At 34.9% G+C, this 17,468-nt stretch overlaps 1 protein-coding gene across 3 annotated transcripts in view; it reads right to left on the reverse strand.

Annotated features, from left to right (window-relative positions):
- Positions 1 to 6,250: 6,250 nt before the first annotated feature.
- Positions 6,251 to 17,468, reverse strand: part of PTAR1 (protein prenyltransferase alpha subunit repeat containing 1) — a 48,270-nt gene continuing 37,052 nt past the window's right edge. For all 3 annotated transcript variants that reach the window (XM_033440200.2, XM_049710934.1, XM_033440202.2), the window contains one exon: positions 6,251 to 15,546. In XM_033440200.2, the coding sequence (XP_033296091.1) occupies positions 15,204 to 15,546 (343 nt within the window). In that variant the 3' untranslated portion in view covers positions 6,251 to 15,203. The remainder of the gene's footprint in view (positions 15,547 to 17,468) is intronic.

A 17,468-nucleotide genomic window follows, 5' to 3' on the forward strand; every position in this document is an offset into this window, starting at 1 on the left:
CCACTGGACCACCAGGGAATTCCTGATCCCACTCCTTATATCAAAATAAATTCCACCTACTTCAAAAATAAAAATGTAAAATAATGAAGAGATTAAAATACTTGAAGAAAGCACAGTGAATATTATTTATAATCTTGGAGTGGAGAGGGCTTTTCTAAGCATGACACAAACCCAGAATTAGAAAGTACCAATGAAAGTACATTAACCTTAAAGAATTTCTGTACCAAAAAAATTGAAAACAAAGCATCAAAAGAAAACCTTAGAAAATTATGCATATAACATAATAAAGGGCTACTTTCCCTGATATAAAAACAGCTTTCACAAATCAACAAGAAAAAGGAAACAAATAGAAATACAAAGGACAATAAAGGCCAATTCCTAGAAGAAAAACAAATGACCAACAGATCTGTGAAAAGGTGCTCAACCTCTCTAATAATTAAAGAAATACAAAAGAACAATGGTAATATTTTGCATCTATTAGATTGGCCAAAACAAAACAAAACTTGATAATATACTACCTTGTTAAAGATGTAAGAAAACAGGCATTTTCATTATACACTCTTACTGTATAATGTGAGTATAAACAATATTTTTAAAGGACTGCTTAGCTAATAAACTTTGACCCTGAAATTTAGGAATCTATCACACAGAAATACTCAAGAGTGATGGATGCTTACTGTAAAATAGTCATACATTTCAGATATTTTTGCATTGTACAAGTATACAAAGACATGTACCTATTCAGTGTAGCATTGTTTATAATAATGATATGGTAACTGAAATGACTATCAATGGGGAACTGGTTAAATAAACTATAGTATACCAAAAAAGGAAGATTATAAATCATTAAAACAAGGGAGGCGGCCCATGAGTTCTTAAAAGGGAAATTGTCTGCAATATATTGTTAACTGAACATTCAAGTTACAAAACAGTATGTTTAGAATGATCCCATTATTTTTTAAATGTTAGATATTCATCCAAAAATTTGGAGTAACATATACCAAACTATAGTAGAGTTAGTCACTCTTTCTATCATAAATACCTATAACATTTGAAATGTTTATAACAAGGATTTATTATTCTTATACTCAGAATAAGTAGTTCAGAAAAAGAGCAAATAAAAAAATACTGTTAGTCCATTTTAATAGACTTGTATTTTTTCTAAAAATGATTTTTCCTCCTCAGGCCCAACTAGTCATCAGGTGTCTTATAGCACTGAAGTGCCAAGCAAGAGAATTTCTGGTCACTTTTTTTTTACATCTTTATTAGAGTATAATTGCTTTACAACTGTATGTCAGTTTCTGGTTTATAACAAAGTGAATCACTTATACATATACATATGTCCCCATATCTCTTCCCTCTTCCATCTCCCTCCCTCCCACCCTCCCTATCCCACCCCTCTAGGTGGTCACAAAGCACTGAGCTGATCTCCCTGTGCTATGCGGCTGCTTCCCACTAGCTATCTGTTTTACGTTTGGTAGTGTACATATGTCCATGCCACTCTCTCACTTTGTCCCAGCTTACCCTTCCCCCTCCCCGTATCCTCACAAATTTTTTTTATATACCTGACCTCTGTATGGCTGCTAGTGCCAGAAGGAATTGGAAAAACTGTCACCATTGGCTTGAAAGTTCATATTGAATTTCTTTATTAAAGTTAGAAACCAGGAATCTGTAATGAGCACATGCTGTGAGATTTCCCTGCTGTTCCAGACATAGCAGTGATTGTTTATGCATATTATATATTATAAAAATATAAGCTAATATATTCTCCTCATAGAAAATTTGGTAAATATAAGAATTGAAAGAACAAAATTCCTCACAGCTTCTCCACTCAAAACAACTACTGTTAACCTATAGTTTTAAAAATCTTTTTTCCCCACTTCTTCATTTTTACAAGTATGTGATCATATTGTAAAAACAATTTTGTGGGACTTCCCTGGTGGTCCAGTGGTTGAGACTTTGCCTTCCAATGCAGGGGGTGTGGGTTCAATCCCTGGTCAGGGATTGAACCTGCACTGAACCCTGGTGTTTTGGCCGCATGCTTCGTGGCCAAAACACGAGGGCTTAAAACAGAAGCAATATTGTAACAAATTCAAAAAAGACTTTAAAAAATTGTCCACATCAAAAAAAAAGAGACAATTTTGCATCTTGCTTTCTTCACTTAGCACATCACATTATTTTAAAAGCTTCTTTGTAAACATTTTAATGGCTAGTTGATATTTTATTATTTATCTAATAACCCCCCTGTATAGCTTGACATTTAAGTTGTTTTCAAATTTTCATTAATATAAATAATTCTTAGTGAACATCTTTATATATAAAGCTTTTTCTTTTGTTCAGGATTTCTCTTTAGGGTGATTCCTAGAAGTGGGATATCTGTATTCAAGGATGTCAAGAGTCCTTATACAAATGATGAAATTGCTTATTCTTATTTACACTCCCACCAGTAAAGAGAAAGGGTACATGTTTTATTATACTTTTGCAAATATCTGATATTATTACTAAAAACGAGGAAAACCAAAAACCTTTGCTAATTTGATAGGTATTGAAGTCTTATTTTAATTTGCATTTCTTTGCTAAGACTGATATTTTTCTGCCCTATCTGTTAAGGCACCTTTTTGTCTTTTTGTGAGTGTGTGTGTGTATGTGAGTATGTGTACTGTCTGTTTATACCCTTTACCCATTCATCTACTGGGCTCTTGATGTTTTTCTTATCAAATTGCAGGAATTCTTCATATATCAAGGGTGCTTATAAATTTTTTTAATTTTGAAATAACCCTAAGCTTACAAAAAATTTGGAGGTAAAGTATAAAGAACAACAACATTCATTTTTTCATTTGTGGCATGCTTACAAATGTTGCCTCAAGTTCATAGTTTATCTTTCCATTGTTAGGATTTTGTTTTAATTTTAGACTTAAAATTTGACTTTACTGGGCATTTTTTGCGGTTGATCAGTTCTTTTTTTAATTGAAGTATAGTTAATTTACAATATTAGTTTTAGGTGCACAAAATAGTAATTCAATATTTTTATAGATTATACTCCATTTAGAGTTATTATAAAATATTGGCTCTATTCCCTAAGCTGTACATTACATCCTTATATCTTACTTAATTTATACCTAGTAATTTGTACCTCTTAATCCCCTTCTCCTATCTTGCCCTTCCCCCACCACCCCTCTCCCCACTGGTAACCACTAGTTTGTTCTCTGCCTCTGTGAGTCAGTTTCATTTATATTCATGCATTTGTTTTATTTTTCAGATTACACATACAAGTGAAAACATACAGCATTTTTCTTCCTCTGACTTATTTCACTAAGCATAATACCCTCCAGGTCCATCCATGTTATTGCACATGGCAAAATTTTGTAGTTTGTTATGGCTGAGTGATATTTCATTGTATATATATACCACATCTGCTTTATCCATTCCTCTGTTGATAGACACTTAGGTTGCTTCCATATCTTGGCTATTGTAAATAGTGCTGCTATGAACACTGGGTGCACATATCTTTTCAAATTAGCGTTTTCGTTTTCTTCAGATATATTCCCAGCGGTGGAATTGCTGGATCATATGGTAGTTCTATTTTTAATTTTTTGAAGAAACTCCATACTGTTTTCCATACTGGCTGTACCAATTTATATTCCCACCAACAGTGTACAGAGTTCCCTTTTTTCCACATCCTTGCCAACATTTATTATTTGTTGTCTTTTTGATTATATCCATTCTGACAAGTATGAGGTGATATCTCATTATTGTTTTGATTTGCTCATCCCTGATGAATAGTAACAGTGCAGAAAAACAAAGGATCATGAGAGATTACTACAGCTGACTATATGCCAATAAAGTGGACAACCTGGAAGAAATGGGCAAATTCGTAGAAAAGTACAACCTTCTGAGACAGAACCAGGATGAAACAGAAAATATAAACAAACCAATCACAAGCACTGAAACGGAAACTAATTAAAAATCTTCCAACAAACAGAAGCCCAGGACCAGATGGCTTCACAGGCGAATTCTATCAAACATTTAGAGAAGAGCTAACACCTATCCTTCTCACTCTTCCAAAATATAGCAGAGGAACACTCCCAAACTCATTCTACAAAGCCACCATCACCCTGATACCAAAACCAGACAAGATATCACAAAGAAAGAAAACTACAGGCCAACATCACTGGTGAACAAAGATGCAAAAATCCTCAACAAAATACTAGCAAACAGAATCTAACAGCACACTAAAAGGATCATACATCATGATCAAGTGGGGTTTATCCCAGGAATGCAAGTATTCTTCAATATATGCAAATCAAACAATGTGATACACTATATTAACAAACTGAAGGAGAAAGACCATATGTTCATCTCAATAGATGCAGAAAAAGCTTTTGACAAAATTCAGCACCCATTTATGTTAAAAACTCTCCAGAAAGTAGGCATAGAGGGAACTTGCTTCAACATAATAGAGGCCCTATATGACAAACCGACAGCCAACATCGTTCTCAATGGTGAAAAGCTGAAACCATTTCCACTAAGATCAGGAACAAGACAAGGTTGCCCACTCTCACCACTATTATTCAACATAGTTTTGGAAGTTTTAGCCACAGCAATCAGAGAAGAAAAAGAAATAAAAGGAATCCAAACTGGAAAAGAAGTAAAGCTGTCACTGTTTGCAGATGACATGATACTATACACAGAGAATCCTAAAGATGCTGCCAGAAAACTACTAGGACTAATCAATGAATTTGGTAAAGTAGCAGGACACAAAATTAATGTACAGAAATCTCTTGCATTCCTATACACTAATAATGAAAAATCTGAAACAGAAATTAAGGAAACACTCCCATTTAACACTGCAACAAAAAGAATAAAATACCTAGGAATAAACTTACCTAAGGAGACAAAAGACCTGTATGCAGAAAACTGTAAGACACTGATGAAAGAAATTAAAGATGATACAAACAGCTGGAGAGATATACCGTGTTCTTGGGGAAGAATCAACATTGTGAAAATGACTCTACTACCCAAAGCAATCTACAGATTCAATGCAATCCCTATCAAACTACCACTGGCATTTTCACCGAACTAGAACAAAAAATTTCACAATTTGTGTGGAAACACAAAAAACCCAAATAGCCAAAGTAATCTTAAGAAAAATGGAGTTGGAGGAATCAGGCTCCCTGACTTCAGACTATACTACAAAGCTACAGTAATCAAGACAGTATGGTAATGGCACAAAAACAGATATATAGATCAATGGAACAGGATAGAAAGCCCAGAGATAAACCCACGCACATATGATCACCTTATCTTTGATAAAGGAGGCAAGAATATACAATGGAGAAAAGACAGCCTCCTCAATAAGTGGTGCTGGAAAAACTGGACAACTACATATAAAAGAATGAAATTAGAACACTTCCTAACACCACACTCAAAAATAAACTCAAAATGGATTAAAGACCCAAATGTAAGGCCAGACACTATGAAACTCTTAGAGGAAGACATAGGAAGAACATTCCATGACATAAATCACAGCAAGATTCTTTTTGACCCACCTCCTAGAGAAATGGAAATAAAAACAAAAATAAACATATGGGACTTTGCTTTTGTACAGCAAAGGAAACCATAAACAAGATGAAAAGACAACCCTCAGAATGGGAGAAAATATTTGCAAACAAAGCAGCTGCAGAGCACAGGGAGATCAGCTCGGTGCTTTGTGACCACCTAGAGGGGTGGGATAGGGAGGGTGGGAGGGGGACGCAAGAGGGAGGGTATATGGGGATATATGTATACATATACATATAGCTGATTCACTTTGTTATACAGCAGAAACTAACATAACGTTGGAAAGCAATTATATTCCAATAGAGATATTTCAAACAAAAAAGAAAACATGGGGTATAACACTGAAATAACCAAGTAATTCCCTGCTCCCTACGTTCATTTGAAGTATACTGGAAAAAAGCATACGTAGTCATAATGATGATTTCACAAGTCAGCTAGTCATCGTTAATGCACCCTAAAGACAACTGCGCTCTAATTTGTTTTTGGCTTTTTTTTTAATGTCCTAGACACAAGCGATATGTTTAAATTCTTTTTACAAATGTAGGTAATCAAATCATTGGCTTCACACAGACAACAGTTCACACCTCCACCCAACTACCACTATCACAGCAATTAAACAGGACAAACTGGGAGACTGAAGTTGAGTTTAAAACACCACCACAAGTAAAAATAAAATCACACTTAACACTCATTTTAGGAGATGAAAAGTTTACTTAGAAATTGCAAACATTTAGCAAAGACAAGACATAAACACTATTTTCCATATTCTACAGAAATACAATAATTTATAGCTGGCTTGGTACATGGTCACATGATAAAAACAAATATAATGGAAAAAAAAAGTTCATTCTACTTTTCTGCCACTTATTACAACTTAATATGTATACCAGTAAGTACTGGAGGACAGCTGCATAGGCAGATTAGAATCCGAGGGCTGTTTGTTAATACATATTATTGTATTATAACAATAATATAAAAACAAAATAGGTACAGATATATAATTAACATGCAATTTAAGCTATTATTTTGAAGAAACAGGACAGAATTTAGTGAACACATTGAAAAATGTGTTGTTAATAATATGTTGTTATAATCAGCATATCATGGTATTTTACATGCACGGAAATCCTTCCTTCTTAAATAATGCTTGGCAAATTGAAACTGGTTGACCCTACTTCTAGAGAAAATTTTAAATGAAGACAAAAAAACGAGTGGACAATTCTGTTCGATGCTTTTCTAAGTATACTAAATAATTTTTAAAGTACCATAATTTCATGCCTACCTCACCATCTCCAATTTAAAGTAAAGCCATACTTTGTATTCTATGAATCTACACTGTCCAATATAGCAGCCCTCATCCACAAGTGGCTTTTTGAGTATTTAAAATGTAGCTAGTCAGAACTGAGATGCACATGAGTGCAAAATACACGCTGAATTTTGAGGACTTACTATGGAGAAAAAAGAAGGTAAAACACCTCTATTTTGTATATTGATTACATACCTAAAAGATAATATTTTTAATATATTGGGTTAATTAAAATATTAATTTTATGTGTTTCTTTTTTTAATGTGGCTACTAGAGAATTTTAAATTACATATGTGGCTCACATTTATTTCTACTGGATAGTGCTGATACAGATGTCTATAGTCATTACATCAGCCTTAGCACTTAGCATCACACTTAAAGCGCTCTGGAGTACTAACTCTCAGAACACCGTAAACACACTCTGTAGGTACGTTATTGCAAAATTTATTTTTATGCCTCTGCAATTACACATTTTAAGTGTAAAAAGAATTCACAAAATATTTAATCCTTAAAAAACGTCAACTAGAATATGGTTAGAGCTAAAGGAAATTCAATGCAGACTGTTATATTGGGGGAAAATAGTTTAATAGTGAAGACAATTAGTATCTTCAGTAAAATAAGTTAGCCAAACTTATCTTTAATGCCCAGGATCTGACCTTGCACCACAGATCATACATGTAACTTGTCCATTTAACCATAACCTAAAAGAAAATCTTAAAACAACACTGATTGCAACCTACTTAAATACTCCATTTTCTGGAGAATCTTCAAGCAATGTAAATTAACACTCATAACGGATTCTAATAGCAGAATATAGTAGCTAAGAACTATCCCTTAAAGTCCCTCAGTGTTAAAGTAAGCAACTACCTAGTGTCCAAGAGGCATGGATTGAAAAAAAGGTTTTTAGAAGCTATTAAAAAAAAAAGATCATTGCTCTTTTATCATTTTCTTCCCCTCCTCCTTTTTTAGTTTTTTTGTAGTAGATGATATAAATATTTGGTATATTCATAATACCTCATCTTTTATTTTGTCCAACTCAAAAAACAAGTTAACCTAGTACATACTCCATTATTTTCCTAGGAACAACAAGCACCAAAATACAATACCAACAGTGGTGACCTCAGTCAGAAGCCAGCGTCATAGCCATGCATCAAGAACCTCGCCAGGAGGCAATGCCTAAATACGCTTGTGCTGCACACACTGCTTCTCACAGCTCAGGTTGGAATGCTTGTTTTTAAACTGTTTAAATCTGTTTGCATTAGGTAAAGTCTGTCAAAAATGCTCTGAAAGCCACAAATTAATAGACTCTGAAACGACTATATTATTCATAAAAATTTCTCCTTCATTTTGAACATGTTCTCAAAAAACAAGTAGAAGTTATTTAATATAACTTCATACCTTACCATGACTACTTTTTTTTTTTTCCCCCCCGGTATGCGGGCCTCTCACTGTTGTGGCTTCTCCCTTTGCGGAGCACAGGCTCTGGACGTGCAGGCTCAGCGGCCATGGCTCACAGGCCCAGCCGCTCCGCGGCATATGGGATCTTCCCAGACCGGGGCACGAACCCGTGTCCCCTGCATCGGCAGGCGGACTCTGAACCACTGCGCCACCAGGGAAGCCCATGACTACTTTTAAGACACTGGAAAGTAACCAAGATTTAGGGAGAAATAAACAGTACCTATACTAGATAATACTAGATATACCAATGATTGCAGAAGACTACAGCAGTTCTCTCTAGAGTTCAGCAGCCTATTAAGACATTTAATCACATTTATGAATGTGCCTTGCACAAAGAGATACTACTTAAACTTTTCACATCTCCTGTCTTCAGACCATTTCTACATAAACAGCATTTTTATTACACGTTACTAACTCCAACCTAAATAAGCCTAATAATTCATGTCAAATGAGAAAATTTTTCAGTTTCAAACATATATTACTCTAAAAATATACTCCTCAATGAAAAGATGACAACAGTCTCCTTTCTGAAAGCTGTTACTTTGATGTTAGATTAATAATCAACTAAATATTTATTAAGCACCTACTATGATTGCATTCAGCCTATACTCATTCTTCAACCAACAAGAAAAAAAAAATCTGCTCCAAATGCAAAATGACATTTGTGAGGGAGGATAACATATTAGCATTTCTAACAGAATGCTGTATAAGTCAATAATATCTGGACATGTGAAATTGTTCATCCCTATGACACTGAAAAACCTCAAATTTATTACTGATCACTTTATAAAGATAAATAAACATTTGAAGTATGCTGCATAGTACTTTGAGGAAAGTGACTGCCATACTTTAAATTAAGGCCGATTCCCTAAAGGTATGGAAGAAAAGTCAAAATGTCATGGTTCGCAAGCAACCGAAGACTTACTATAAACAGTTTACAGCAACATCTGGTTAATTCAAGCAAATGGGCACTTGTGTTAGGTTTCCAACTTTGCTTGAGGGGGCTGGTCTAATAAAGAAAACTGCCTTTAAACAGAAGCACTTCAAGCAAGTATGAAAATAAAAGTCCTTTGGATAAAATTCTTTGTAAAACCAGTATATAAGTTGAAATTCCAAATCTCATTTAAATATATATACATATATGTGAATACACACACATATGTATGCCTTAAAAGTATCTAAATTGCACTTACAATGCTGTACAGCTGTATATCTTTGCCTTGTATGTTTGAACCTGATTATGTATCTTCAGCACAATACTGTATTTCTCCTGAAGTTAAGAATGTGGACAACGATGATAAGACAGAGATAAATAAGCTAGTTTCAACTTTCTAGCCTTTAACAATTCTGACCTGTTGAATTCCTACAAGGTGCAAGGCTTTATGCAACATACGGAACGTGTACAAGATCTGACACAAAGCACTCTTTCAGGGAAACTGAAGTTTTAAGAAGCAAAAGAGTTGTCAGTTTGAAAACCAACAGTAATCACTTTCTCAACAGAATTTCTAAAAACTGAGATTGATGTCAACTAAAGCACTCCTACCTCTGCAAAACATGGAAAATAATGCAATACAGAAGCCATTTCCGTAGAAGACACGTGTAAGAGAACATTCATAATAGAACCACAGGGATTGAAGCAGTGAGATGAACAATGAGGCAGTCACAGAGCTACTGCACTGGTAGTAGTTTATAAAAAATACTATCTATACTAAAATTTTAAGAGCTAGTAATATACTTAGCATATTTTTGCCTTTTTTTGGCCACTGAATATAAAATTTTGTCCTAAATTTACTAAATCTCCTACACCCTGAGAAATAATAACAGATTAATAAAAAGAAATGCCAGGGTTAGCTTTGTGGACCATATTATTGTCCAGAAAGCACAAGCTATATATAGCTAATATTCTTGGAAGCACAAGATTTCATCAGCAGAGTAAGCTGCTGCTCTCTATTTTTTTTTTTCTTTTTTTAAGTAAAGGGTTGGTTTTACAGTGTTAACATGGCCTAGTGAGAATACAGAAGTCAAAGTTGGGAGCCTGAAGTCCCTACCCCCCAGATCCACAACTGACACAACAGTTTTCTGTTTCCACTATGAACATGACCTATTGCTGTCCGTTAGGAATACATTATTCGACAGTTCTCTGAAAAGTACTTTGGAATCTTAAGCTATATATTTTAATGAAATGACAATTAACAATTATTGGCTATCTGGAAATATGGAACTCCTATCCCTCTCCTCTCCATACCCAAATACATAAAAAGCCACATTTTAAATTTCATCTCAGTATTTGCCTCTTTTCCTCCAATATTTGAAAAGATTAAGGTTCCATTTTTCCCCCCACTCAACTATCTTACGTAGGACTAAATTTGGGATGGGGTTCTTAAAAGTCCTTAAGATGAGGCAAAGGATTCACTTAGGACAACTGTATGGCGCTTCTTTTAGGGCAGAGTGCCACTGTTTCCCTTTAAACATGGGCTGCACAGGGTTTTTGGCTGATCTTTATGCATATGCCGTCCTCTAAATGTGAGGCCTCCAACCCCAAAAACATTAGTTGTCACTGAGAAAGAACTAATTCTTCCTGGTAGGGTGCTTAAAAATGATAACTAATGACATGCAAACCAAAGCATCCTTCCTGCTCTTATCAGTAACTCACTTAAGGATAAAATATTCCATTGGGCCATGCCTAGCAAGTGGAATAAATAAAATAATGAGTCAATCAACTGTTTAATAAAATTTTCATCCTTTGTTTTCTACCTAAATGTTAGACTTAAATATAATCTTGCTCCCCCAAAAAGAAAGGCACTCGAATGAACACAGTATATACAGTTATTTTTTAAAAGACACTGTGTGATGGTAAGGAGAATTCTCAGGGTTGATTTTTCCTGCTCACTGCCTTTATAACACTGAATTTGCCTATGCTTTCCTGTGCCTCCATGAACTTCTCTAATAAAAAGGAGCACATTACAGAGTATACTCAAGTACAGGGAGGCGGCAGCACGTAAAGTGCTAGGGTTTGCACAGTTCTATTTGAGAAATTTACTTAGAAGACAAAAAGTTCAGTTGTTACAATGCTGCTCAAATTTTCTAGCATACTTTAGATATTTTAAAGTTTTAAAATATAATTTTCTAGTAACAAAATAACTAAGCTCACAAAAGCTTTTTGCAAAAACAAAAGTGTTTCTTACTTCCTTTGATAAACTAAATATTTAGCATCTTCTCTAATACAGGGGAACTAAGGTAGAAATGAGATTGCTGCATAGCAAGTGGTAGTTGCATTCCTAAATTATATTTAGCCCTCATGTCAGATACCATCTTGTGCTATTAAGAGAAAAATACTAGGTTGACAATTTGTTCTCAAAAATATTAAAAGTTTTTACACACATGTATGTATGTGTCTAAACAAGCATGAATTCACATGACCTGAATATATCTAAATGACACAGCCTACCACCATATATGCTTTCCTACAAAATGCCACATAAAAATCCAAGAACTTTTGTTTGCACATCTTGTGTTACATAAGCCCTTATCTGAAGACTTAAGTGGCTTTGAGTGACCTCCTGTATATTTAATCCGATGAATAATGAAGCCTTTAATTTAAATTAGAATTGTACCATAGGAATAAGAGATATGACTTAAAAGTCTGGGCCCAGAGTTTTCAAAGAGGTAATAAAATGCTAAAACCTAGAAAAGAAAGGGTTTTGAGTCTAAAATGACTATTCATGCACAGATACAGATCAACACGTCTTTGAAATCAGTTTCCTCAGATACTCCAAGAGTGGCTATGGCTCTATTGGCAAGATCTGTCCTCCAACATCATAAGTGAATAAAAAGTAGTGTTCTTGCAAATGTTCTTCATTTTTCTATGAATTTTTAATATACATTATAGTACAGTTAATTGATATTATACAGCTGCATTTCTTGGCTGGGATTTAACAAGCATAAACAAAGTAGTTTAATGGAGGAAAAAAATCTAAATTAACTTATTCTATATGCAATAGCTCCCCCTAAGTATCATGAAGGCAGAGTACATCATTCATTCACAATCCATTGCTCTATTCCATCAATTTCTCAATCATAACTCAGTCTATGTATCACTCATGATTGATCTTTCTCATCTTCAGTTAATCATTCATAAATTTAATAAATATTTAATGAGTCCTTACAATGTGCAAGGCACACAGAATCTGGGAACACCATGTTACCAAAATAGGTACACTTAAAAAAAAAAAAAAAGTCAGGTTGGGGAGGGGTAGTGGTAGAGATATTTACAGATCTTATTGCTTTTTTGCTTGTCAGTAGTATTCTTGATCCACAGGATGGCCTACAATTCTTCCAGTGAAAGATGGATGACATTTGTGTCAATCTAAATCATCTTTTCCTTTGACAATGACATATTTATAGAAAAATAAGTGAAGACTAATGAGTCCCTAAAAATAGACACATCCTTTCCACTGCATGAGCTCATTCATTCCAAGAGATAATATCATGCTACAGCTAGTGAGTTTAGATGTGAACCATTTAGGGAAAAAATACAACCATCCAGGGCAATACTAGGTTTTTCAGTGAATGAACACTTGAAAACTGCAAATTTTAGAAATAAAGCAGCACACAAAAGTCAGATATAAACAGTATCCTTTGGATATTTGTATTTTTACTCCCTACTTAAAGCTATTAGGAAGACAGGAGACCAAGATATATTAAAGGACTGCATGGCTTCATGTAAGGGTGGGTTAAGAGACTTAAAACACATGAAGGCAGTTAACATCAAAAAAGGGCAAGAGACTCTGTGGAAGGTATAAAAAGATGTGGAGCATTATCAAATTTAGCTGATGTTTCACAGAGGATTGTCTGTATTCATGTCTCAACACTCTCACATCAAAGCATAAGAAGCCCTACTACTTAATACTTAAAATGATGATACTTAAAATGATGCTTGGAAGAATGGTAATACTGAGTGAGGCCAGAATTTGGCAACATATATTAGTGGAATGTGCTAAATCTTCCATGTCATCTGTGTGTAGTCTGCCCCCCAAGCCCCACAGGTGCTAAAAATCATAAATTAATAGTTTTATCCATAGAGGTCTAGGTAGACCTTGAGGTATTTGAATCAAAATATGCTTTGTACACAAAGGGTCATAGATTTATGCTCATAATGCCAATCATTTTCTCACCTAAATACTATAAAAAGCTAAAAAAGGGTAAATTTTGCCCTAAGAGAGAAGGACAGGCAGCTTCTGTCTACAAGGACCAGTCTAGACAATTTTTTTGGTGTTCTTAAGTCTCACTTGACAGTTTGCCACTCAACAAAATCATGACATACAAGTAAAGGACCTATTCTTTTCCCTTAAAGAAATGCTCCTCACTCAAGTCCAGAGTCTCCGTAACAGTGGTATAGGAGAGGTCTGCTTTTCCCTACATCTGTCTTCTCACCCTACAGGTGACCTACCAAATAAAGAGGAAAACAGGCAAAGCACAGTGGTCACACTTGTTTCTGCCACTATTACATTTCAAACACACACAAGATAATAGACAACTTCCATCATTAGGGGAACTTTTAGAGGGGCAGTTCATATTCATATTGTGTGTGTGTGTATGTGTGCGTGTGTTTAATGGGGTATGGAATTAACTGGAAACAGAGAGGAGATTATGTTTAGTACACATCCATGAAATACAACAGATAAGGAAAAATATACAAAAGTGGAGATGACAAAAAAATGGAATGGGAAAATAAAGAGAAAGGTGTGTGGAAAGAAGAAATGCAAAGCATTCTTTCATATTAAGACATTAGACATTACCTGGAACTTTCCCCACACCTGCCTCACCTACCTAAAAAACCCAGCCCTTATTATTGAAAAGATAAGATACAGCTAAAAGGTGGATACTTTGGTACGTTGTCCCTGATAAATTTAGTATCAAAGTTTTTAAACTGTTTTATTTTTTAAAATAAAGACTGAAGAACTAACCTTCAAAACTATTCATCCCCCCTGGCTTTTGCCAGTAAACTTCTAATAATCACTTCACAAAAACTTTATAGTTTATCCAGTGTATCCTTAATAACTTAAATTTTAAAAAGGAAGATTTTTAATGGACACATTTCTATGCATAAGCTTCCCATTTTTCATGGTGAATCTGGAGGAAAGTAAGTAGTAATAACTAAAAACAGCATTCTAGGTTTTTTTAAAATTGATTTTAATTGAGGTAAAAACAACCTATCAAAGCTAGTAGTAAAAATAATTTTCTACTACAATTACATAAACTCTTAAAATTATTTTTTTTAAAAATAACCATTTTTAAAATGGACTATATTGGAAGCATGTTGTTCATATAAATTCCAATACTTCTGACTTTGGTTATGTTGGTCTATGACTTGAGTAGAACATACTAGAGAAAGAGAAATGGTGTGTATTTTCACATATCCATCCATCTGGCCATTTGATTCTCAAAACAACAATTAGATCAAGTAATTTTGAATTTGTATTGTTCTTAAGCTAAACTACAACATACATTTTTAATTTAAAAAAAAAAAAAACTAGCCTATGCAGCAACCACACTGAGGTGGGTTGAGGTGTGTGTGAACCAATCTGGAGAACCAAATGAGAAAAGCCTCAAGTACAGGAATATAAAGGATGAGAAGTTTAAAAGAAAAAAATTAAGACTCACTGTTCAGCAGGAAGGAACTACACAATTATTTTATCCCCAAAGGAATGCCAGTTCTTAACAAAATAAATAAAATGAAAGATTTACTATGGACTTTTAACCTAAAGATGAAGCACATATAGTTAGACAATAATAGCAAACAGTTCATGCAACTATGTAAATAAGAAAGGAAAGCAATATTGCACTAAAAGGGGAACCTTGCAGGACTAATCCACCTCTTTCATTGACTCAATGTAACCAGCCATTTCCTGTATGCATTGGCAAACCTGGCCTGCTCCACGTTCCGGCAGGTGGACAATACTTGATCGATGAACCTGTGCTCCATTTCCAGGCCCAGGGAGTCTGGAGCAGGGGTCCGCTTCAGGCGTTTGGTTTCCTGGGAATAGCCTTGCTTGCTAGAGTCACTGAGTCCATCCACCTCCATTGCCTGAGATGTATGCGGTCCTGCTGGGATGAGGTGCAAGTCACTCAAAGTCCCCCCTGGGCTGTCTGCAGGTGACAACTGGACCACGCTGTGAAGAAACCTACCATTTAAGTGATGCTGAAGGTAGAAAACATGCCGCCTGTGAAAGAGGAGGGTAAGGAAGAGAACAGAAAAAGAAAAATCACATCACAAAGTCAAGCTTTTCAGAAAAGACAAAAAAGTCGATAATCTTAAAACATACAGTACTCAGTTCAGTGCCCCCTTCGTAACCCAGAGCTATCTGGGGGAAGGAGGAAGAATAGTTAAGATGTAGTCTCTGGGTATTTGGACAGAGCCTCACAAACCCAGATTACTGGTTTGTGAGAAAGAATACTACCCCGAAGGTGTTTAAAAAAAATGGACTGAGATGATGACAATCACTTGGTGTTGTTACACCTGTTACTATAATATGAAACTAGAAATGGGTCTTAGCTCAATCTCTGCTATAAGTTAAAATATAAAACAAAACCAAAAATTAACCTCACTGATATCCTAAAAGACAAGTGATTTTCAGAAACAAGAGAATTAAATATTAGCTCCTCTAGAGGCTTAGTGTATGGCCTCTATCCAATACTTTCTTTAATAAGAACAGAACTGCTGTGGTTGGACTTATTATCTTAGAAACCCTCTGAATTCTCCCCTAAATCCAGCACTATCGTCTTATTAAACACCGACATGCAGTAGGGATGTGCTGGGCTCTGAGAAAAGTATGTTAAAAGACACAGTTCCTGTTCTTCTAAGGAGAGTTCTCCTGCCCTTAGAATCATCTGGAGTTATTTGTTAAAAATGAAGATCCATGTGCCTAATTTCCAAAATTTGTGACTCAAAGGGGTGCACATCTCTGTACGAAATAAGGTAAACTACCTTAGGTAGTTTCTAGGTTGTTATACTTCATCATTCATATTAATAACTCTAAGCCCTTAAAAGAGAATTCTATTCATTTTCCCAGCTTATTTGGGAGCAGACAAAGGAGCATATAACACCCATTTTACAGAGGACAAATCTTAAAAGGGCTGATAAGCTGCTTAAGGGCACTGAATCAGTAGAAAATATAATTCATTCCTGTAATATACAGGTCATCCCAACTGTCTCTTCTCCCCACTCCAAACTCCAATTATTCTTTATATAAACAAAGAAAGTTTCTGTTCTAATGATCTAGCTCTCTCTCAAACACAAATATAATTTTTAATATTCTTTGAGTCTTGCTATTAATGTGTCTAAATATAAAACAGCAATAAAAAATCGGTAACAGCAAAACATGCCAAGTCAAGATCTATCTTCTCTCCTAAAAATGTGTAATAAAAATGTTTTGTTTTTAAGTGAAAAAGAAAATTCTGTATTTATGAAGATGCCAAAGAGGGGGACTGTCTTCCATCTTCTAATATATCTTCCAAATATATTTAGACTGGAAAAAGGGAACAAATCACATTTAACTTAAAAAATACACGAATATTTAAAATGCCTACCTCCTGCCTAACACAGGCAACTCTTTTGTCTACAAACAGAATCCTGTAACTTGAAGTAAAATCTGTAGATATAATGCCAGAGATGCCTCCAACTAAATGATAATCCAAAATAAATCAATCGGGGGTTCCCATACCTGGATTTCATTTCAACATGAAAAGTACAGTCAAAGGTTCTTAAAACTCAAGTTATGAGGTTGCTAACCCTCTTTCACTCCTTCCTAATAATCCTGATTCACTCCCAAAGTACATATTACTTTAAAAAAGCAAAAAGTGTCAAGAGATTATACTTAAGGTAAATTAATCTGCAGGCCATCACAGTTGGGAAGAACAATAAAAATGTCTAACTATTCTCAGGGTCTAATCAATGGTCTCAGCCCTGACCGTGCGTCAAATTTACCTGTCAGGGTTTTTTCTTTATATTTTAAAAAACAGATGGCAGCACTCCATCCCAGATATGCTACGTATCGGGATCTCCAAGGAGGGAGTCCAGAAACTTTCTTTAGTTTGAAAGTAACACACCTTATTCTGTGGCGCAGTCAAGGATGAACGCCACCAC

Source organism: Orcinus orca, chromosome 6, assembly GCF_937001465.1.
Source record: "Orcinus orca chromosome 6, mOrcOrc1.1, whole genome shotgun sequence".
NCBI classification, from domain to species: Eukaryota; Metazoa; Chordata; class Mammalia; order Artiodactyla; family Delphinidae; genus Orcinus; species Orcinus orca.